Consider the following 24,517-nt stretch of genomic DNA (forward strand, 5'->3'; position numbering starts at 1 on the left):
GATGGGCTTGGGTCCTTACTATGTTCAGATGATAAATTTTGCAGCCTGAGCAAGCACTGGGTTTGGTCTCTTCTCCAGCTGGAACTGCTCGTTGTGTCTGAATATTTAACATCATTGTTAAATGTGGCTCAAGATCCTTTGGAGCAGGACCTTGAACCTCAGTCATCCACATTTTAGTTGATGCTCTAACTCTCCAGCTGCAGATCCTGCGGATAATACAGAATTCTTGCCACAGAATGCAGCAGACACCAAACCACTCAGCCTAGAAAAGACAATAGTGTCCTCATTTTGCTGGGATATAAATGATCTAGATTAATTTTCTTACTCTGCAGTGGAAACTGATTGGAAAATAGAGGGTTGGGTTTCTCTTGCAGACTAATGAAATGAATAGGGTCTTTTAACACTTAGGTCCCTGCAGATTGCTTTGCAGAGAGGAAAGCAGATGTAACTTTGAGTGTGTTTGAAGGTTAGCTACAGTTTGGAGAATGGTAGATTCTTTTTCCTACCTATCAATGCTCAAACTGCCTCCCCAGATACAAGGGAGCAATGGTGGATTTTTCCTACATGAAACTTAAGCCATTCACACTCAGATAGCAGCAGTAGTTTAAATATTTGGTAATTTAAATTGCCATTGGCATATAAATAATATATTTTGTGTACCTCTCTCCTGCCTCTGCTGTCACATGGGGAAATGAGCCCTGGTCTCAGTGCCAAGTGGCAGGTCATGGTCTGAGGCTCGCTGTCCACTGCTCCATCCCTGCCAAGGGGAAGGGTTGGGTCCCTCTGGGCTTGGAGAACTAACAAGTATGCAGGGTGGGGTCTGGCGATGTGGTCACCAGAGCTCCACGTGACTGAACAAGTTAGGGAGAGCCTCAGATGCCTAAAAGAGTCCTGGGCTTGAGGACCATAGAAGTAGCTCCACGGAGTTCTGGGGGAGCTTTTCAGCTTTCTTGGGTGAAGCTTGTGAAGAGCTGAAGCCTGCTGTTTCTGTTGTGCTTTAATCAGCTCATGTACAACAGAATTTACCAGCTTGTTCAACTGAAAATGGTAGACAGCATTAACTTTCCGTGGGTCTGAGTTTTCTAGTAGCTGATGTAGCAGAAAGCCAGCTCAGACTTTTGTACAGTCTAAAATACAGTTATCTGCTCTATTATATTTTTTCACCCACGAGTGACTGAGTGCCATTCTTATTCACATACACTTTGAATTAATGAATGAGCAATTCAGGAATCCTGAATCCAGTCACATTATTTCCTACTTTCTGTTCTAGTCAGTCAGAATAAAAATAAGCTTGAGTGTCAGTGAAGATGAGCCTTCTCCCAGCCTTAATCTTGATGCCAGGGCGAGAAATGAGACAGAGTTCTGACAGGTAGTAATGCAGCAGCATCCACAAAGACCGTTTGGTCCCATGTCACTTGAACATGGATGACTTCAGCTGAATAAGCTGTTACTCAGCCATACACTTAAAATAAGGACCACTGAGTAATAAGAAAACTTCAGTACATAATTAACACCCTTTAACTTTGTTAGAGTATGTGTCTTCTTGAATAGGTAACTGGTAGATACTGATTGCAGAAGCAAAGAAAAATTAATTGCTTTCATATTTTTGTGTAGGTTTTCTTTAATATTGTTCTCTAAAGGCATGCTAGTTCTTGGAGTGCAGTGAACACTTTGGACATATTCAAAGAAGATTGATCATAGTGAATTGTTTTTTTCCAGTCCAGTTTTTTAGCCACACAAATGCTTCACAAAAGTGGAGAGTTGCTCTGGTTAAAATCTTGGGAATGGATTCAACTAACAAAAGTTAGTGCAACACTGTTATTATAAGTGGGTCTGCCTAACTTCCTGCAAGCACTGAATCTGCTCCTCCGTGGAGTGCCTTATGGTATGCCTTTGTGAGTCAGATTTTAAGAGCAGAGGAGCTTCTTGCAGCTTTTGTTTGCACAATTGGATGTGCTGGGCAGCTGCTGGCTTTTGCATACACATCAGTTCCCTGTTTGTCAGGGTGTTGTTAACACTCTGTGCAGCTGTAAACAGGTTATGACAAGCTCCCAGTGCTCTACATGTTGGTGACTATTAGATGCCAGACGTGGACTTGTATGGCTTCACGCCATGATATTATCAGCTCTCCTGAAAAAGCCCTTTTGGATTTGTTCAGTGCTGGGTGGCTGAGACCCCACCTCGGGATGCTGGCAGGGAGTTTGCTCCGATGGCAGTGCTTCCCTCCAACCAAAGCCTGGAGCACTGGGGGAGCCAAGCTAATGGAGGTGACATTTTTGCATAGCATATGAAACAAATTCTTGACCTCTTGGGGCTATTTATTAACTCTAGTGGTTTGGCCAAATTCCAATGTGAATAATTATCTCTGTTTTTTTTTTTTTCACTGGTTTTAATTAACAGTTATATTCACTTTTGGTTCTAGCTTGTCTCAGTTGGCTGTTAATCAGTTGTTGTATTTTGATCTGTAGGTGGGAGTTGCATTTTAATATGGGAGAAACAGATTCAGCAGCTCAGATGTCTGGGTATTTGTTTAGATGCAGATAAATGTTATTTTATCCCAGAAAAAAGGAAATTAAGACAGGGACTGTGTCTGTATTATGAAATAAACTAAGTGAACTTAAACTACCTTACAGTTATCACTAAGCCTGAATATATTACGGTGTAATAGTGCAGAGACATGGCTTCCACACAGACCCATCCCTTTCCCTGTTTGGCACCCTGGAAAGCAGACAATAAAAATGCAGTGTGGGTTTAAAAGTTAAAGGTTAATTTATTAGTAGTTGTGTCCCTGAACACTAAAAGTATTTTGTGAGTATCTGGAGTTTCCTTGATATCAGCATGGAGAAGAGATTAATATTTTTAATAGTGAAAAAAAAATATCCCACTTTGAAGACCTGAAGGGAAAAAGATGACAACAGTTAATTTTCATTTTTCCACACAGTTGTGTAGATTGTTTCACTAAGTTTTAACTTGAAGAGGAGGATGGAGAATATGTCACATGGTAGATTAAAGGTGTATATATTTCTGTATCTTAGGTTATTTAGATTTATTTTGCATAAATTTGCATTGCTTGATGACAAAGTCATTATAACACTTTCTAATGTGCCTTGAGCCTCTGCCATATATTTACAATTCCAGCTTGCTCTCATATTTGTTCTATGTTTTTTTGTTTTCATTTAAGAACTTAATATACAAAACTGGAGCCCCCGAGAGAGCATTAAGCATACATAATTCTGATTGTTTAAAGATAGGAATCATATAAAAAAAAATCAGTTTTTAATGCTGGTGCATTACAGCTCCTTTATTGGCCACTAGAGTAATGCAAAGTGAGCCAAGCACATGGCTCAGCAATGCAGCTCTCCTGGACTTTGTTCTGCCAGTGCTGAGCAGGATGGCTGAAGTGGGTACTTGAGCTTCACCTTTCCTTTGGGGACCTTTCCTCCTTCTGTGTGGTCCCTGGGTTCCTCTCCCCTACATGCCTTGGGTAGCTTCTGTGCTCTGTGCTTATTTGTTCAAGTAATACTGGCTTTCCTTGCTGTCCAGGCAAATAGGAGAGAATCTGATTGTTCCTGGAGGAGTCAAGACCATAGAGGCAAATGGGCGCATGGTTATTCCTGGGGGAATAGACGTCAACACTTACCTACAAAAGCCCTGCCATGGGATGACTGCAGTTGATGACTTCTATCAAGGCACAAAGGCAGCACTAGCAGGGGGCACCACCATGATCAGTGAGTACTAGCAATGCTCTCTCTTCCCACAACAGGCTGAAGCCTGTGTAGCATGTGTGGGGATAGCTTCTGGAGGCTCCATACTGATTTTATGAGATCTAGAGATCTTCTGCAATGAATCTTCAAATTTCTGGGCACTGTGTTTGAGATCCATTCATCATTTTCGATCAGGGTTGGCCTGAAAATGAACCAACCCTCAGAAAGAAATAACAGCATGGGGAATTGTCCCTTGGATTTTCCTCTGAAATACAGAATAAGCACTGAGGAGTAAAATACCTACTCTTGGGATTTTTGAAAAACAGTGTAGGTAGTGCTGTAAGTGTATGGCACAGAAAATCTGACAAAGATCTGGTGTTCCCACCTAAGTGCCATTTCAAGGGCTTTGGAAATAACAAGATGCTTATTTATAAACTTGGAATTGACAGCAAGAATTGAGGAACTCCTTACCAGAGATGTCCTGGAGGAACATCTTTCTTGGTGGAAGATAAAATTAATTGTTTATAATTGTTAAAGACCTTTCTTCTGTCTACCAGATGGTGGGACAAGATTTAACTCTTTCCTACTAGCAGTGACTTGGCCTTGGTTAGACCTTGGTTAGACTTTGTGAGGCAGTTGTTCAGGTGACGTAAATTGTCGTAGCTTCCTTGTGTGGAGAAGCTTCACAGTGGAGTTTTACTCCCACTGAATTGGGATGTGGCTTTTTTTGCTGAGTGGTGTAATCTGTTACCTGTGTTCAGCAGCAGATATTAGCTGAAAGAACCTCTGGCAATAAGCACAAATTGCATTGCTGTTCATTCCTTTTGTTAATAGTTTTTTCAGTCTATGTTCTTCAATTGAGGCTTCCTGTGCAGTGTTAGGCTTGCAAATGCCACTGGTAAATGCATCTTGCTTTGTTTCCCTACTAATTTTTGACCTAGCGATGCAAAGAGAAGTACATATGCATAAGTAGTTGTGTCTTTATGTCAGCAGGCGTTGTGACATCCTTAGATGCAGAAAGTCTTGAGGCAGTGAAGATGCATGGTTGCTCGGCATTCAGTGTCCTGTATAGTGTGACTGAGTGTTTGTGCTCAACGTCATCCCTGTTCAGACCTTTGGCTGTATTCCCAGTTTTAGCTGCTGAGAAAACATTGAACATCTGCACTGATGTATTGGTAGGGCAGAGTGAGCCAGTTCAGTAACTACAAGGCACTGGTTAATAATTGTGCTTACTGCAAAATACATAGAAATGGACACATCAAACAAGAAGTACAGCAAAGTCCAGAACCTGTGCTCTCTTACAAAACAGTAAAGGGAAAGGCAAATGTTTCCTAAACTGTTAGGTGTTTGCTCGCCTTTGTGTATCTGTTGATGCTGCACCAAGCATTTTGCCAGACTTACCTTTAATACAAACTGTTCACAAAGTCTACTGCACCTGAGACAACAAGACCTGACCAACACCCTGAAGGTACAGTCTGCACACAAGCTGCCTTTTCCAGCTTGTGTTTCCAGGCTGCTGTTTCCAAGGCTGAGATGCTGGAAGACTGCTTACTCACAGGCACTGAGGAAATCTGAACAGTCTGCATGCTATCCAGCTAACAGACACTCAATCTCTTTTTCAGTTGACCATGTGCTTCCAGAGCCTGGTTCGAGTTTACTGACCTCCTTTGAGAAGTGGCATGAGGCAGCTGATACCAAATCCTGTTGTGATTACTCTCTGCATGTGGACATCACCAGCTGGTATGATGGGATTCGAGAAGAGCTGGAAGTACTGGTGCAAGACAAAGGTTAGTTAGTGAAATATAGTAATATTTTTTGGTTTTATTGAAATATTATATGGAGGTAAAGTTTCAAATTATTTTAGTGAATGCACAGGCACTGGTTATGCTGCTTTGCACTACCTTGAACTTGTATTTTCACTTGCTGCTGTGTAAAATGGACATAAAGCTTTGTGCTTGTATATAACTTTGTCCAATATAGGCATGGAATATTAAAATGTGTTGGTTGTCATATACAAATGCATCATTTTGTACTTGCTTGTTCATATGAAAATAGGCTCACACATTGTATAGGTATGTTTTATTTGAAGGTAAAACTCAGAGATCAGCATTTAGGATAATCAGCCCAGTTGCCTTAGATGCTCTGTTTAAAGAATGGAGAAAATTAAACATTTCAAGGTAGTGGTTCAGATTTTAACTGGACTGGAATCTGTGATTCAGCTGCCTCAAAATTAAGTCCAAATATGAAGAGCACATGTATCTGTGAAACTGTCACTACAGGCTAGATCTCATTTCTTAGCAATGACTTAGGATAATTTACTTTAATGCCTGTATTTTTAAAACAGGTTCAAGTTGCTAGAAAAAAGGGATGCTAAAGTTAGGTACCTGATATTGAAAAAAATGTCCTGATTTTCTCAAGTGCTTCGTCTCTAGTGGCTTTCCCTGAAGTAACTACAAGATGCTTTGTTTCAAAACTTGCCAAAAAAAGGAATCTAAGACACTTATGGGTTTGACTCAGTTCAGTTAAGAGGTGTGATGAGTGATGCTATAGGTTACCCTGCCTGGGCTCCAGCTACCGCTCCAGAATAGCACAAGTGAAACCTCTGATAAATGCATGTCCATGCATGTCAACTCAGCGTGGCAGTCTCATACATCAAGGGCATCTTGATGGCATCGAATACCCATATGTGGGCAATTGGATCTAGCCTTCAGAAAATACCTAGCTTAGCTCTTGTTCCTTAAAATTTTGCCTGACAGCATGGATTTTTCTTTCCAGGAATATGTATTTTCAAATATTTTTTGCTTGATACTTTGCTTGAAAATGTATGCATGTTAATATGCAAAAATATTTTCTGAAGTGGTATTCAGTTCCATGGGCAAATCAGAATGACCCTTTTATTGGGAAACTTAAGTGATACGTATATTCAGCATCCTTTGTAATGTGTAGTGCTAGTGATGACTTTGATAGTACATTTCTTCATAAAGAGAATCTTTCACATCCAAGTAGAAAAACAAAGCAAAATGCTATTTTTGAGTGAGCAGTTTTTTGCTGAGTTGCCATGGAGGTGCAGTCACCTAGGGGAGTTTATCCCATATCACTGGATGCTGGCAGTTCCTGTGCTGTATAACCAGATTTTAGGCACTTCAGTCAGCAAGACTGCACATAATTTAGAGAAACTGCAGCTGGTCTTACAAAGCTCTATAATATAGGTGATTTTTACAAGGTGATGACATCTGTCAACACTGGTTGTGTCAAACCTGTGCTATTTCCCTGCTATCAGCACTAACATGAGTCTGCTGCTGTGCATTAGCTCAATGTACTCTCAGACAAGTATAGTGTGCCTCATTTCAAAGGTTGGATACTATTTTCCAGAGCTCCTGGATCACAGGTGGCTCAGCACTCCCAAATTTGCCTGAGGGCTTACATTAAAAGCCCGATGCAGATGGTTAGTTTAATAGTTTTCTCCAAGTATTGAAATGTGAGTTTTCAATATAAATCTGACCTGCCTTTTAGTTGTCAGGGGAAGCAGGAATCTGTTCATTGGTTCTGAACTGGGATGCATAATGGGGCCTTGGTGGCTTCTTTAGTGGCAAGAGCATTAGGAGGTCACCTTTGTTCTCACAGCTGCAGCAGTATGTCTCAGGCAGTCAGTGTGAATTACTCTCATGTTTTAGGAGACACGAGGTAAGGATGAGTATAAAAGCGCAAGCACAATATGAAATATTTCAGTGTGGCAAGGGCTTTCAAATTAATGGGTAATATTTCCTGATAATTGGAAACATTTGAGCCAGCTGGTGCAAATAGACTTGATGTCAGTGGAGTGACCCTGGTTTTCGTCAGCTGGAAATCTGGACTGAATTTGTTCTCGGCTGATTGTGGGTGAGGTAGCTGAGTGACAGGGATCAGCTCATTGCGTTTCAGTGCTGCACGTGCCTAATGCAATCAGCGTGACTAACAGGGGAGCTCACAGAGTGGCTGTTGAGGTGCCTTGTCATGAGGTATAATTGAACAATTAATCAGTTATAACTCAATACAAAGCTAATTTAAGGAGACACAGGCTTTGGAAGGGCCTGGAGATTTTGTAGCCCCAAATGCTGATTATAAAGACTCAGGCTTGTAGCATTTCAGCAGCTATTTTGGGATTGGGCTTCTCCAATATATGCAAAGGAACAACAACCTGAAATAGCTGACAGTTCAGGGCCTCGCTGGTTGGTTTGACTTTGTCACTGTTCAAAAAAGCTTCTGCCTATAAAAGTTGAAGAGGGTTGTATCCTGGTGTGGGGGAAGTAGGACATAAACAAGAATGTAGCATGTAACAGATGTTAAGCATTAAGGTCAATAGTCCATGGACAAGGGCTTTTGAAAAGCTGCATAATTCCAATGAGTAGGTCAAGACACCAGATCAAGGCAAAGAGTCTAATCTTGGATACCTGTATATGTAACTTTGTGCTGTCTCTCTTGGTATCTGGTATAGGTACTCTCTTGCAAGGCAGAATGGTTCGCACCATCTCTCCTGTTAGCTGTAAGGGCAGCCCACGAGATGTTTTTCCACTGTGTGTGTGTCTGAGGTGGCAGCTGAGGGCCTAGTTGTCTATTTGCTGGGGAGAACTCTGCTTCTGCAGTGTGGTAAGGAGCAGGCTCAAGATCCTATGGTGGGATCCCAGCTGGGGTCCTTTCTATTCTTACTGATTTCAAGGAGGATGTTAAACAGAGTGGGAGCAAAACTCTTGTCATTTTACCAAGGTCAGAAGAGGGCCTAAGAAGATACAAACTCAATAAAAGAAAAGATGATGAAAATATGTATTACTTCAGTCAGTGTGTGTCTTCCAACCACAGTACTCGGAGAAAGCTGTCTTATCTCCTGCGGGACTGTGATTAAATGAATTACCTTTGTCTAGATCCTACTGGGTAAGGGAGAGCAATAGATAACCCAACTCTTTGCTTACAGTGGGATGTGTATGAGAGGATTCAGTCCTATGCCATCACTGAGGCTAGTCAGCATGGCTTGGGCCAGCCCTAACACACCTCTCATTGCTTTGTGTGTGCAAGGTGGCTCCAGGGTGCAGCTGACATCTGAGATGTGGAGTGGGCTTGGGGAGAGAAAATGGAACTTTCCTCCAAGGCAGGTAGGACTGATGTTCTGGGAGCTGCTATGTTCAGTCATAGGGAGACAGGACTGAAGGCATGAGGCTGCAGGCACTGGCTTCAGGGAAGGTGTAGTCAAGCTTAGGTTTTAAAATAGGAACATACTGAGTACTTTGCAACTGTAAGGATGAATAGTGGAAGGATTACAGTTAGTAAAGGACATGTGTGTTTTCTGAGAACTTGATAAATGGGAAAACAGGAAGAAAGGATGAGTTTATAGGCTGACAAGGCTCCATGTTTCAGGCTGGATTTGCTCAGAGTGGAAATCAGCAAGGAGTGGCCAACTCCTGCTTTATATTTCTCTCTGAACTACCTGGACTTAGCAGGAAGACATAATACCGGGGATCATTTCAGCGTTTTATCCTGCATGTATCCTGGGGTATTTTAGTCCTCTAATTGTAAATAAACAAATTCTCTGTGTGTGTGTGTGAGCAGCCATACCCTCTGCCAGAGGATGTATTTGTTCATTCTGGACTCGTGGAGTTATATCTTCATCAGAGAGCCTTATTCACTTTGTGTAGATAACATAAATAACATGAACAGATCTCCTTCTTTCTGTTCTTGCCCCAGGAAGCAAAGTTTTCATCACAGCCATTTTGAAATGCAGCACACACATCTTAGACAGTTGAGAATTTACTTTTCTTTTAAGTCAGAAAACTTCCGAGATTGGTCCCTGTACCAAACTGGGGTTCTTGTCAGTAGACTAAACAGAAAGGCAAATTTATACAGTAATATGAATTCATAGGTATGGAAATTATATTTTTGTAGAAGATGTTTGTAATTCTTGTTCCATTAGAATACAAAGATGTATAAATGACTGAATCTTTGAAATAAATAGCAAAACTTTTAGGGATTTGAATGCAGTTGGTTCTTGGCAGCCGACACTCAACACTAGCATTTTTCATGATTTCTAAAATTTGAAGCTGTCATCTTTCGTGGTTTGGTGTGACTGCCAACATAAATCCTTCTGTCTTTGGAAGGTGGAAGGAGAGGTGTGGCGAGCTGCTTGTAAAGCTGGTTTCAGGCTTTGTTTCCACTCCTTCCCAGTGTCTACCATCAGCTAAACTGGGTGCTTTGGGCAGTAAAGTAAAGAAAAAGGAAGTCTGTAAGCATATTCAGATACACAGTTCCTACATGTTCTCAGCACTTTGGGGGAACTTAACCAGAAGTTTTATCCATCAAAAAGAACAGTTTAGGTCAAGCTGAAATGTGTTCCTGATTAGCTAAGGAAACCTAAAAAGAAAACCAGTGATTTTTTGGTTTTCAGAAACAGAACCTTACACAAGGTCTTTCAGACTTCACAAACTTTACCTACTTGCTTTAGCCATCATCACTTGTCTGTGATTTGGCTGCAAGCAGTCCTGTTTGCAGTGGTGGCTGGGTTGCTTCAGGGCTGAAGACAGGCAATCCACAGCATTTAACGAATTCCCCCAGGAAAGATGGCATCTAGTCCTAGCAGCTGTAATGCCATTACTTTGTTTTTGGCAATCACTGGTGAAAAGCCTAGTCCAGACATACTCTATGACTTATTTTTTCTGAAGGTTTTGTTTGCATACAGTTTAAGAATCCACTTACATGGCAACACCTTTAAATTTTGTCTTGGAACAGGTGTGAACTCTTTTCAAGTCTACATGGCGTACAAAGATCTCTATCAAATGTCCGACAGCCAGGTATTGCTCTCAGTGCTTTTCATTGCTGTGATCTGCCCTCTCTTTCTCATCTCCCAACATGTGAAGAGTTGCTGAGGTGGAATCCCAGAGAAACATTCCCACTGACCTGAGTGGGACTGGGGGAAATGTGCATGAGGGACTTCTCTCTGGAGCATCGGTGCTGAGCTGTGGAGAACACCTGCATGTGTTTCTTCAAGTGTATGATATTCACCTTCTCAAGCAATTTTCTGGTGTCTCCCAACATTGCAACCACTCAGACCTGGTCAGGATTTCACTCATTTTATTTTGCAGTAATCTTTCAAGAACTCTAGGTCAGAGTGGGAGAAAAAGATGAAGCACTTGAGGGTTTTTGAGGCAGTTTTGAGGTTTCAAGAGCTTCTTGGTTGCTGAGCAGTTAAATGGAGTTGCTCTATGGGGGAGGTGGCCTTTTCTCATTAGGGCTGGAGATAACAATGAGCTTGTTTGTCCAGAGCTCATTACAGATTTCAGACTCTTCAGCTTTCCAATTCATATGTATCAGGCCACTGTAAATGAACAATGGCATCTGTTAGTAATAATAATGTTTGCTTATTCAGTTGAGAAAATGTTTCTTTCTTACTTATTCCCAGAGCTACAGCTCTTGGTCTCTTAAAATAACTGTTACACCTCCAGTACATGTGCTTTTAATTGGAATTTTAGACATAATAATATATAAATATTTTCTGAGAGGCAGTGCCTGTTAAATTCAACTCCCTGTTGGAATTATCAGGAGAAATACATCAAAATGTTTAATGTGTGGCTGGACTAATGGCTGTTACCTTGCTTAAATGCTCATGTTGCAAGCTGTGTATTGCAACCCATTCAATGCTGCCTGAAATGCCCTAGTGCAAAAGTGGACACTGAAGAGACTGTGTCTTCAGTATTTGATCTGTACTTGAAAACTGGCCCCCCGTGTTACTGAAGTCTGGTCTAAACAAGGAACACATTAGCTGAATACCTTTTGGAAAGGAAACTGTATTTCAGTAGATCTGTGGCCAGAAATTACTAGTAAAAACAACAGGATCAACTATTCCCCTTCTTTATGGATGGGTTTTGACTCTTAGAAAGCAATTTTTAAAAAAAGAATGCTCTAGAGAAAATACTGCAACTTCTAATTGCAGAATGAAAGATGTTGGTGAAAGTTCAACAGTGTCTGCTCTAGGAAGATGGTGCAAAATGCCTGCCCTTCAGAAAAGAGGTGTTCTAGGTGTACTAAAAGTGTCTGTAGTGCATGGGGGTAATTCTATTTTACGTTTGCTAAAAGTGCAGAAAATAGACTCACTAAACTTCGGCCTGTGTGGGAGGGCATGACGAGGCAGCTCTGCAATGCAGGGGCTGGGGCAGACTCTGTGTCCCAGGGAAACCCAGCCTTGCTTGGGGCTGTTCACCCTGTCTTGGTGCAGAAGGGCAGAAGTTTGTCCTCTGGGCAAGCTGGTGTGTACAGGGGTGACTAAGTCAACACCAAACAGTGAAGCTCAAGCTCTGAAAAGAGATAATGTGCTATTCACTGAGGTAATTACCAGCACAGAAGGTATGAAACTAGGTGAACAGAGAGGTCTGACTGTTAAATAATGTGTTTTCCTTATTCAGCAGTGTTTCCTTCTTTATACTACCTGCAGCTTTATGAAGCCTTTACCTTTCTAAAGAGCCTTGGGGCTGTTATCCTGGTCCATGCTGAAAATGGAGACTTGATAGCTCAGGTGAGTGAACTGTTATTTTTATTTCACTTTTTCAGATGATTCCTTCTGAATCTAGCAGATACAAGTGAAGCAGAACAATATAAAGCCTTTTTCAGAGGTTTTGGGGGGAAAAAGTGGAGCTGAAAAGCTTTATGCTAAAGTCTCTTGCTGCAACTGTCAGCGTAAGCAGCACAGTGAATTTGCAGTGGGTATTAAAGCTCACAGACCTATTTATTTTGGAGAGTATTCTTATAAATCTTTGAAGTTTGTGAATAAGAAGTACTGTGTGCTTCTAAACATTTCCGAAATGTGTGTTTATGTGTAATCCATGCTCTTTGAAGATGCCTCTCAGAACAAGGAAACTGGGCTCCAATGCAGTATGTTCCATAAAATGTCCTGGATCCCCAGTGCAGACTTTGCAGGTCAGGTCCCTTGGGGTCGCTGCTGTCCTCGCACTAAAGTGTGCTCTGATCTGTGTCACGGCACATCAAAAGAGGTAACTCAAGGACAGCTGTTGATAGCAAACCTCCCACTGGTCTTTCAGAGGCAGGATTCCCCTCTAAAACAGGGTGGGTGGGTTTGGGTGGGTGTTGTTGTGACTATAAATTTATGAGGGATGAATCTTTTGAGGCTGTTGCAGAGATGTCTCACTCCTCTGATCCCTTGTACGTGCATCGAGCCCCTCTTAGGTCTGTGAGGCTCTGAGTGAGCCATGTGATTTATCTGCTGAGCTGCTTATCTGCTGGCTTATCCGCTAAGGATGAGGCTGCAGGACTGACAAGGAAATTACAATAGGTAAAGCTGTCTTTGTGATCTGGACAAGGGAACTCACCTTGTCTCATGGCTAAGGGAGAACCTCAAGGGATTATTTGAGGGATTGGGCAGTGTGTAAAGACTCTTGCCTTGGGTGTATTTTGTTTTTCCCTCCATGGGGTTCTGTCCTCTGGCTGCCTGGTTAGAATTTGCCACCTGTGAGAGCTGCCTTTCAGTTTTGAGTTTGACCAAAATAACCACTGGGATCAAAAGTTACTAGTAAGGAGTCAAAAGGCACATACAGTGCAGTCATGTCTTTCCCCCACTGAAACCAGGTGAAAAGCCTCATTTGGATTCAAGAGAGAAAAAAAAGCTGATTTCTCATGAAGTTTAGAGTGATTTAAAACTACTAAATACATAATATATAGTTTTAATAGAACATAAAATATCAAGTAGAATGAAAATTAATAGTAAGAAACATGATTAAGTCAATATTATTGTAGGAATGGCAAAATAATACAAATCAAATGGCACCTGTTATGTTTTGATACATTCCCCATTAAAATCAAGGTACACTCGTGGAATTGCATTTCTGATAGAAATCTATTTCAGTTACATTTTTCTCTGATCAGCCCTAATAAACTGCCATGGGATATGAACATGCAGAATGGAAAAATTATTAGGAAAAGAAGAAGTAGTAAATAAACGTAAATTATGTTATATATTAACATATTTCTTCACCATTGCCATGTCTCACACAATCAGTCTTTCCTTATGCTTTTATTTAGAAGGATTATTTGGATACTAAAAAGAAAACTGCCTGCAGGTAGTTTTTTCAGGACTGCCCTGCATGAAAATACAAATTTGATCTTATCAAACAAATATTCTCTTTTATTAGCACTATCCAATCCTCTTACAGTGGGTGATTTTATCATATAATCTGATTTTATGACTTTCTTCAAGATGCAAATGTATCCTATTTTGTGTAGCTATTCTGTACCAACTTGCTATTTTTTTATATGGCTCTAACTTCATTTGCTGTATTTTAATTATCTGAAGTCTGTAACTGACGCTGTTTAGAGCCATTGCATTAGTGATGCAGAACAGCTGTTTTAAAATTACCTATGAAACCTTACATTTTTCTGACCACAATATTCTTACACGTTCGGATTAATACATTCCTGTTAATGTCTCTTCAGCCTTGATTGATTGCAGCGAAGGCTAAAGTATATGTAAATGTTAACTTCCTCAGGTTTTACTGGAGTCTGTTGGTAATGTGTGAGGTTTTCCCCCTCAGGGACCCGGGATCAAATATTTATTAGATGACACATTCAAGTATGTTTGGTAACTTCATCCTGGTCTCTAGGGGACATTTGTCTGTGTCACAGAGTCATTACATTGTAGAACTGGGCTCATTAGAGCCCTTCGGGCAGGGCAGGGCAGGGCAGGAGGTACATCAGCAGCTCTGGTCCCACTTCTACTCTGCTGTCAAGCCTGGACCAACCTCAGATCAGAAGAAGTTGATCACTATTTTCTGCAATAAGGCAGATTTGTTCCAATACCACTGCTTGGCCTTAAATTAAGTGAAGCTTTTTGTCTATTTTAAAAAAAAATATCTTACTACTTTGAAGCTGGATAGCCCAGATTTTTTTTTTGCAGATCCCCATTGGTCTTAAGATGGGCTTTTTGATGTGGACACAGCGCCCTCACAACTGGAGCACAGTTTTAGTGATTCACTGTGTAGGAAAAAAGTGTTACAGAGAGCTGAAAGTGTCAGCAATGCTGAAAGTTTAAGAAAGGTAACAGTGCTTTGTGGATTGCAGCCAGAGAGGAACTTGGGCAAGTAAAGAAGGAATCGCAGGGTGGAAGTATCTGTAGTTACTGTTTAGTGTATTGGTTGAAGCCCATTCCCTGAGCTGGTGTCAAGCAAGACTTTCTGGAGGGCAGAGGGGATTTATGGTGGTGGAACCCAATGGCTCGAGGCACAAATATTCTCTATCACACAGCGGAGACCTGTGTTGGCTGTGCTGGGTGGCATGGAACCAGTTTAGAGCCAGTGTTTTCAGTGTTCAGAGGGCTTATGCAGCTGCATTTACACAGACTTTGAAAAGGGCAGTCAGACAATATGGCTGTTATTAATCTCCCTGAGGATGCTGGGTGCAAGGGTCTCATCCTGGAGCTGTGTCAGCATTTATCTCTTGCATTCCAGGAACAAAAACGTATTCTGGAGATGGGAATCACTGGACCTGAGGGACATGCCCTGAGCAGGCCCGAAGAGGTAAGAGACTTCACTTATTTTGTCATTTGTGGAAATATTTTGTCGAACACGTAGTATCAGAGCTTGGTTTCTGTATGTGCAGATGATAGATGGGTGAACTGGGGAAGGCAGCAGTCTGCTTCTCCCACCTCCTCTTCCAGTATTCAAAGCCTGAAAAGTCCAGGTCCTTTCAGCTTGTTTGTTTGCCTGAAAAACCCTTTTGATGCTGCAGCAGGTGTGTTCCCTCAGTCCAGGGATGAGTGTGTCCTTGTACACTCAGGAGTTGCAGCTCCTGCTGCCCTGGGAATGGGTGCGCATGTATTTTTTAAGTGTGACCTTTGTGTTTTGATTTGTGATGACAAAAAAATTGGGCTTATCGGGGTAAAAATCAGCAGTGCAGCTTGAGGATTAGGCTTTGGAGTAACTGCATTTATTGAAATGCTTTGACTGAAAACCTCCTATAGGATGCATATGTACATATATACCATGCATATACCCACATATAAATCTTCTTCCCTGCTGGCAGATACCTTGGTGGCAGAAATGCAGGTGTAGAAATGCAAATGCGTGAGAATGGAAAGATGCTGTGAGGCAGCTCATTTTATGCAACTCCTTTGTAATAAAATCCAGGCTCTGGTTTGGATCATCTCAGGCATCTGGAAAGGGTTTATTTAATGAGAAGGAAGATGTGAAGACATGAGAGTGTGCCTTAATGTATATGCAGTTCAGGACGTTAATGGGGTGGTGGAGAGTGGTAGTGGGAAGTGACTGCTTTCCTTGAAGACTAAAGAGATGAGGTCCTGGGGATTTGAGGCTAAACTTGAAGAGATTGTTGTGGTTTGCAGATCTTTATATAACCTCTCCCCAGGGCAAAAGGAATCAGCTTAATTGGTCGCATTCTTCTATTGAACTGTTTATGTACTTTTCCATTTTGCTGTTTAACTTCCACCTAAATTATTTTGAAAGAATTGAGTTGTTTCCTTTTGATGAGAACAAGAGCCTAAGGGAAATCTTCATTTGCAGTTTCCTAGAAAGGAATTTTGCATCTTTCTGACCATGCATCTAGTCTGCCTCAACCCCAGGGCTGAGGTACAAAGGCCCTACCTCCTTCCTTGCTCTTCTGAAGGTACATTTGGGGCTTCCAGAGGAAATGTTGTGAGAAGAGTCCTCGGACAACCTAAAGTGACAGTCTGATTTAGGGAAAAAAACTGTGAAGGATTAAGCTATGTGGTTTTGGAAGGCCTAAGTTGCTCAACTTTTCTAGCACAACTCTTGGAGAGAAATTTCTGTACCATTGAGTCAGTATTTTCAGTCACAACAGGGTCTTAGGTATTAAAATGCCAATACTGTGAGTTCATCTGGGAAGGATCTGGTATAAAACTGATGGCTGGGGAAAGGAGTCTCCAGAGCTGCTGGGGAACACTGCTTCTCCATCTGAAGATGCTTGCTTTGTGTGCCTACGTCCCAGATGGCTCCTTGGGAGGAGATTGCCTTTACACTTGCTGACAGAGGGGACTTACTGGGCAATGCTTCAAAGGTTTTTTTGGATTATAGGCTAAATTCAGTCCATAGTGCTGAAGTTGCTGTTTGAGGATACTTTATGTTCACTGTCATCATTGTGTAAAGATTAGGGTAAGCTGCCAGGGAGAGCTCAGAGGTTGTCTTTGAGCTGGGGCAAAGTTTCTTGCTTCATTCTCCTTCCAGCTGCAGAGTAGGAGTCTGAAGCAGAGAGGTGGGAGGGAGGTAAGGAAGAGCTGCTTCAACTACTTGGACGTGACCTTTCCTGGGGTGCAGGGAGCCAGGGAGCTGTGTTTTGTGCTGGGGCAGCTGTATGCTGCTAGTGAGTACAGCCTGGCTGTGGTTACTGCTAGCATGAAGTGTTTGAGGCTGGGTTAGCTCCCTGTTTCCCAGCACTGTGTCTCTCTCTATGGAAGAAGCAGAACGAACCCCTGAAGAGTTGTTGCTGAACGGAGATATGGCTCAGTCTTCCAGTTCGTTTTTTCTTCAGACTGCTTTTTCAGTTAACTTTTTCCTCCTTGTTTTCCTCAGCTTGAAGCAGAAGCAGTTTTCCGTGCCATCACCATTGCCAGTCGAATAAACTGCCCAGTGTACATCACCAAGGTGATGAGCAAGAGTGCAGCTGATATCATTGCGCTGGCCAGAAAGAAAGGTGACTTCCTTTTCTTCCCCAAACTTGTATTTTTTTGTTGAATAGAAGCTTAGTGAAAAAACCTGTACATCTTGACCCCAGTGACAGGCAATAGGGAGACGTTATCAAAGAATGGTAGCACCATCACACTCTAAATATTTATGGCTGGGAAAGATAAGGGGAAATCCTTTTAGATTTTTCAGTTGAGAAACTCTCCCCACAAACTCTCCCCTTGAGGATTGCATTGTAAGTCTTCTGGAACCTTTTTTCCCTTTTACTTTTTCCTTAGACTGCTGTATCTCCATTTATGAGAGGGGGATACTTTATTTCTAACAGGGTCTAGCACGCCAGTATTTCAGGTTTTTACCTTCTGAGGGGTGGCTTGGGCAGTGACCCTGCTCTCAGAGAAGCCTGGGGCTCGCTCCTAGCCTTGCTGCTGGAGGTTGACTCCCCCAGATGTGCACTGTGGGCCAACCCTGCTTGCTGGGCCCATGGTGAAATCCAGGTTACAAAGCAGCCAAGAAGGACTTGCAAGCCTGAAGGCAGCTGCTTTTGAAGCTGCATTTGCAAGTCAGGATTGTTCTGCTGGTTGGTACTACAGAGCTCATGAGCAATACAGAGAAACCAAAGAGCAAATTATCGTCTTGATGTTTGTATTCTTGGAGACTTGGAGTGTGGTGCTGGGGACCATCTGCTGCTATCTGCTGGTGCTGTGCCCAACCTGGGAGTAGTAAAAAGGCATCTGTCTGCTGAAGGATCCACCACCCAATGCACTCCAAATTGGAGCAACAGAGAGAACGTGGCTGTGGTTAAAACAGTACAAATTAAAACCAGGTCTGAACTGTCTCCTTCTGGATTAGAAAGAGAGATTTGTAAATAGGCTGATCAAAAGCATGTGTAGCTCAGAGAGACTCCTTATTAATTTTTTATCACACAGACAACACCAGGGCTGCCTAATTTTCTGGGAGCTATGCGGGCTGTGTAGCAGTGTGTGAATTATACATGGTGCATGCAGCAAGCAGTGTAATGTGCTGAAGAAGAGAGTGGGTTGTAATTAGTTCCTAAATATCCTTGCTTTCTCCAAGGTCCCCTTGTTTTTGGAGAGCCGATCACTGCCAGCTTGGGAACAGATGGGACACATTACTGGAGCAAAAACTGGGCCAAGGCTGCAGCTTTTGTGACCTCACCACCTCTGAGCCCTGATCCTACCACTCCAGATCACTTAAATTCACTCTTAGCATGGTAAGACTCTCATATTTTTTTACAGGCTGACGGTGAGGCAAGTCCAAAAGCCATATGGGATGAAGCATCTAGGGATCAGTTTTCTTTAGACCAGTCTTGTACATGAAGCAGTGGAGAAGGAGCATAGAAAACCAGGGATAGTTATATCCTTATGCTTAGGCTGTCAGTCAGGTGAGCAGTCATGGACACTCCATGATTAGCTTGATAGAGAGGCAACTGCTGGCTATGCAGGAATTAATTCTTCTCTTTCTGCTTTTCATGTGATTCCTAGTTGTACGACTAGATAGTCAGGACTTTGAACTGGCTTTCTCCCGAACTCTCTGCTTTCTTTAGCTGAATTGTTAATCTATGGCATCCTCACTGTCCAGCATAAGCACCAGTATGGTGGATAGACCCCTATCTGTGAGAAAAGACTCAGTGCTAAGCCCCAGTCATATGTGGCAAGCAGAGCCCCTGAAATGAGGGTTGTCCATGAATGCAGAGATACCTAGAACTGAGAAAACTTTCCTGGGCCAATTTTTGTCAAAGCTGGTGTGGGGCTCTTCTGAAAACTGGCTTGTCCTAAACTAAGTCTTGTATTTGTAGTAGAATTCTGTGGCTTTTCCTCCTGCATATTGAAAACTTCTGACTTGGTGGTTTGTCTTCATCTGGGATAGACCAAAATCATAGAAGTTTACTTGTGTTTAGTTCTTGCAGCCTTGTTTTTACCTGTAGCTTCCCTCCTGTCTTTTTAGGCTCAGAGGTCCTCAAGCTGGAAGACAGCAAAGATGAGGGGTACATGTAGAGCAGGTTTGTTAGGAGAAAGTGGCCAGAGTGGATTACAAGGAGATTGTCAGGGACTTGGTTGGAGACACACTGGAGCCTGAAGGCCATCACTTGACAGGATGGGGATGTGGGCTGACTGCCTTGAGGTTGGCAGGGAAAGTTTAATCACTAGAGAGGTAAAAGGAATGAGGACAGCAGAGGGAGGAGTGTCTTTCTCGTATAGAAGACATCACTAGTGCTTTGCCAAAAACCCAGACTGTAAACCCATCTCTGAAAGTATTTTTTGGCTGTAGCCAACTGTGGGTCTCCTTTAGCTTAAGCAAAAGACCATCTGCTCTGAAATGATATAGAAATTCACAGCTGAAGTCCCACCAGGATAGATTGCTAGGGCTGGAGTGATGAACTCAACTTACCATTCAAAACCTTATTTAACTCCTTACCTCTTGTCTCCCCTTTCTGGGGTTTCCAATGCCCTAGACAGTGCAGTAGAATTTGAACCTTAAATGTTACCCGTTGATCTTCAGAAAAGAAGATCTTTCTTCCATGTGACTAACAGGCAGGTGATGTGGCTGACAGTGCCAGTGTGGCTGGTAATGTAAAGCCCTGGCATGTGAAATTCTGATGCCCTGGAGCTGGATGGGGACACACATGTGATGGGAAGCTGCTGTCAGTCAGTGCCAGTGCTGTGGTGCACACACATCTCTGCTTGCACTCGGTGGGTCAGGCTGTGCAGTCCACTCAAGTCCACCCAGGCTTTAACTCAGCTGCTCTAATGATGCTGCATTAATGAATGCACAGTTGAGCTCTGAGTTATGTGTAGCTCTGTTGAGACAGTCTGACTGCAGAAATGGTTTTCCATAATTGAACTTTTTGTTCCCTAAAATAACGATAATTTAAAAAATCACTTTCCTGGTGTGATCCATCAGTATCATCACTTGCAAAGAGTGAAGCTCATTGTGTGAGGGTAAGGCTCTTAGCCAGCACATGTGAATGTGTATCAAAATGTTTGGCTCTTTACTCTGTCAGACATGGCTATATGTTTTCTAGAAGAGAGTCCCAAAATAATAGTATGTGGGTCAAAGCAGATTAACTAAAATAGCAAGAGAATTTTCAGAATTGGAATCCAAATAATGACTTTTTAAACGGACATCAGAAAGACAAACTGAGGAGTTACAAAGTTTTCATTATCCTTCAACCATGCAAAACTGGCTTTTTTTTTCTAGTGGATTAAAGTCCTAGATCTTAAATGACAGCAGCTTAGCCTGCTTTCAGTTTTAATACTTCGAATCTATACTGTGCAACTAAAGAAAGAACTGTATATTTTATCCATCTACCCTGCATTCGTGGGGAATTTTATGCAAGGATGATGGTAAAGACATCATTTCACATTTCTGTTGCACTGTACATTTGGATACCAGTGTTTTCCATTCATTAAAAAATCCTTACAACATCCTTCCTCTGCAAGCATGCGGCATACTGCTTGTGCTCCTTTCCACAGAAAGCATTGATTTTTCACTGAAAAGTTGAACGTCTAAAAAACCCAGTGTGTCTCATGGGGTTTGCAGATTGGTTTTACCTCATGGGATTTGGTCCTTGTTTCATCTGTGGGCCATGAACCTGAGTTACCTTTCATCTTCCACGGTGGGCTTGCTGGATTACTGCAACTGTGATATGGCGTCCCATGTGAACCAGAGATGTGAGATCTTGGTGCCTCATGGAAGATGTAACTCGCCATGATAGCTTTGTTTATGGGGAGGAATTAGATGACAAAGGTACTGGTCTGGCATTTATTTCATGGTGATCCGTTCTTGTCTCTCAGTGTTTTAGTTGATGTGATGCTTCTCCCCTGTTTGACAGTAGAGTGCATCCAGTCAGCAGGAGTGCCCGTGTGGTTAACCAGGAGGTGTTGGGCAGCTCTCAAGCAACATGCTTCAGCTTCAGAAATCTTCTGTTGATTTGACTGGACAGTGCAGTTCATGTCATTAATTGTCATTAAATGTCAGAGGAGAGGGAAAATGGAGTTCAGAGGAATCAAGTGCTTTTCATCTTTCAGGGACAGGAATTAGTAGCATAGTGTAAGAGTCACAGGACAACCTCAGGGAAATGGGCAGTGTTACAGGGCCTGGCTGTGATATTCAGGTTTTCATGGTAGTATCCATCAGAGTGCAGAAAAGAGGGGATAAGCCACAGGAAGCTTTGCTGACAGAGGATCATCAAAAAGGAAGAAATGGCATTTCAATCTTGTGACTTTATTGTTGTGTTAGAATAAATGAACGTGTAACTGATGGATTTGGTTTAATCCTATGGAGTAACACCAGGCAGTCTTTAATAATCAAGAAAAGCTAAAACATTAAATTCTTGGGTTTGACTTTTTCTAAAATGTGAATGAATGGGTGTGAGCATGGCAAAGAACCAGAAAAGAGGCTAAAGGTTCTTCTCTGCCAGCAATCATTAAGGCTGGCAGCCCAGAAAATTGCAGTAGAATTACCGATGTGTGACCCTTTTTTCTTCAGCACTTCGCTATTCGTTAGCTTTTTGGATCTAAATTTGTGGACCAGAATCATTCAGATGTTTCAGAGCTGGAACTTACATAATCAGTTAGAGAAAAGGATGACAGGCTCTTGGGGACATCACCCTAGTGGAGTGATGGAAGAGAAATCATAGTTTTAATGTACTTGCCTCCTGTAAGTTTAATCAAGAGCTAAAAATATCACCTATTTCCTGTGGATATTGGAGAATGTATCTTCTTTTTGTCAATTTATTTTTGCAAGATTCTGCATATTGATTTTGTTCTTCCTCCTTATTCCTGAGAGCAGCTGTGATCCAGTTCTGCTCTCTGAAAACAAAATTTTCTCTAGGCTGAAAAAACCTGACTTCTTAAATAAAAGCATTATTAGATGGTAGCTCTTTTTGTGTTTTATTCCATGCCTTTTTCTGTGTAAGACCTTTAAATTAGATAAATCCAGAGCATGTGTTTGACTTGCACCCTTTTGATGTTTAATGAGAAGACTACCTGAAAAAAATTTCCTTTTCTGTTTTCATGGTTCTGTTTTGGAAGGTCAGATATAAGTATTCATGTAAGGTTTGCAAGAAAAATATATGTGCAAGAGAGAAATACAGAGAAATAAGCTTGATGCTCATGACTTTGCACTATAAAATGTGCCATTACTTTTTAATGTGGTTGTGAATTAATGTATCTCGAGAGTGGCAGACATTTCATACAAGCTTCCGATCATTTCCTTAATCCTGGATTAATCCTTTGTCCTGGTTAGTGGGGTTTTGCCTGATCTCTGTTGATAAGCAGCCTAAAACCAGAGGGGGCTGTAATCCAGGAGGTCAGTGTGCTCCTGGGGGAAAGTGGAGATGTCCAGTGCCATTGTTGCTCTTCAGTGATCTGCAACCAACATGTAAAGGCTGCTGGCATGATTTACAGCCTATGCCTCTGGTGTGTAGGCTTGAAAGGTCCATCCTCAGCCAGTCTGAGACCAAGGTCACCTTGGTGACGCCTGATCTAAACCTTCTGTGTGTTAACTCCACAGTGGGGACCTGCAGGTGACGGGAAGTGGACATTGCCCATATAGCACTGCCCAGAAAGCCGTTGGAAAGGACAACTTCACTATGATTCCTGAAGGGGTCAATGGAATTGAGGAAAGGATGACTGTTGTCTGGGACAAGGCTGTAGTAAGTAATTACTTACTTTTATGGACTAAAAAAAAAATGGAGTGTAGGCTGACAAATGAAGGCCAGGAGACTCTTGGCCAGTACTTTAATGACTTTCTAATATATTTCTGAAAATTCCCTGAGAGAATGCTACTGCGAGGTGAATTGCTTGTTTCAAAAACCTCTTCCAGTTGTTTAAACTCAGGGCTGTGTTTCAGTTCTGACACTGCACCACAATTGCATTTTATTATACCTAAGGCTTCCCAGACTCCACCGCTCTATTTTCCAGTTGTGTCAGAGCGGATGCTTCTGAGAGTTGTAGTACCTGGACCAATCTAATGGTTCTGAAGTGGACCTCATATAAATGTGATGAATGGATTGTTTGAATTTGGGAAATGTCTCGTCGTTTTTGAGAAATTACAAATGGATGGCAGCCGAGCCTGAGGCTAAATGATGAAATGCTTTGAAGGAGAATATTGCACATAATTCATACTGGCATGTTTTCTAGTGGACTGCCAGTATAAGTCAGCAATTTTTTGATGATTCCATGGATCCTAATGTATAGTGATATTCTCCCTCTATTGTCTGTCTCCACATACACACCCATGCACACTCACAGACACACACTCATTACCTTACACTGCATTGTGCTCAAATGCATATTGCAAACTGGGAAGTGGTAGCATTTACAGTGCTCCAATGAGCACTTCTCCCAGACTGTGTTTCATAACCACTTTCTTCAGGGACTGCTGTTGAGATTCCAGGCACAGAAGCAGCTTCAGGTACCTGCCATGTAGGAATAAAGCAGGGAAGCAAGCAAAGCGCAGCCAGCCAGTGATACTTCTCTTTTGTTACTCCCTCAGTGGGAAGGACCTGCAGCGAGGGCTGCAACATGGGATTTAGGGGTGGTAACATTCAGTCCTGCGCCACTGAGTAGCTTATATTTTGCAAATCTCATGTTTTACCAGGCAGGAAATAAGTTTTTATTTAATACTAAAACGTTTGGTGGTGATGTTTTTCCTTAGAACATTGTTCTTGCTCATTGCCAGGGAAGACCCCAAAATAGACTACTGAGAAATCAAAATGCTGTTGTGTTCAGTTGCGACTACCATGTAAAGTTATATTCGTGGTGACATTTCTCCAGGCAAGGATTTTATAATTGAGGTTGTATTACTCAGATGTATAGGTTTGGTAATACTAATAATAGAATGGACCTAATTTGCAAGAGATGTTCCCAGAAGTATTGGACTCTTGATCTTTTGTTTCATTTCCTAATACTCATATACGTTTCTCTGTTTTAAAATTGGTTAAACATTTAAATGGAAATTACTGGGACTAGCAATAGAACACACTTAGGCATCAGTGTGTAGAGAAAGGGACCTTAGATGACTGAGGACCTTGGTGGTATCACCTGCATTAAGGTTTCATTGGCTGTTCTTTGCAATCCCTGGAGTAACACATTCATTTATTTGAAA

General features: G+C 41.9%; 1 protein-coding gene across 3 annotated transcripts in view; it reads left to right on the plus strand.

Annotated features, from left to right (window-relative positions):
- Positions 1-24,517, plus strand: part of CRMP1 (collapsin response mediator protein 1) — a 50,581-nt gene that overhangs the window by 18,982 nt on the left and 7,082 nt on the right. For all 3 annotated transcript variants that reach the window (XM_027642675.1, XM_027642676.1, XM_027642677.1), the window contains 8 exons: positions 3,544-3,728; positions 5,327-5,491; positions 10,458-10,519; positions 12,157-12,237; positions 15,179-15,247; positions 17,276-17,396; positions 18,461-18,617; positions 22,922-23,063. In XM_027642675.1, the coding sequence (XP_027498476.1) occupies positions 3,544-3,728; positions 5,327-5,491; positions 10,458-10,519; positions 12,157-12,237; positions 15,179-15,247; positions 17,276-17,396; positions 18,461-18,617; positions 22,922-23,063 (982 nt within the window). The remainder of the gene's footprint in view (positions 1-3,543; positions 3,729-5,326; positions 5,492-10,457; positions 10,520-12,156; positions 12,238-15,178; positions 15,248-17,275; positions 17,397-18,460; positions 18,618-22,921; positions 23,064-24,517) is intronic.

Source organism: Corapipo altera, unplaced genomic scaffold, assembly GCF_003945725.1.
Source record: "Corapipo altera isolate COAL_440 unplaced genomic scaffold, ASM394572v1 22, whole genome shotgun sequence".
NCBI lineage: Eukaryota > Metazoa > Chordata > Aves > Passeriformes > Pipridae > Corapipo > Corapipo altera.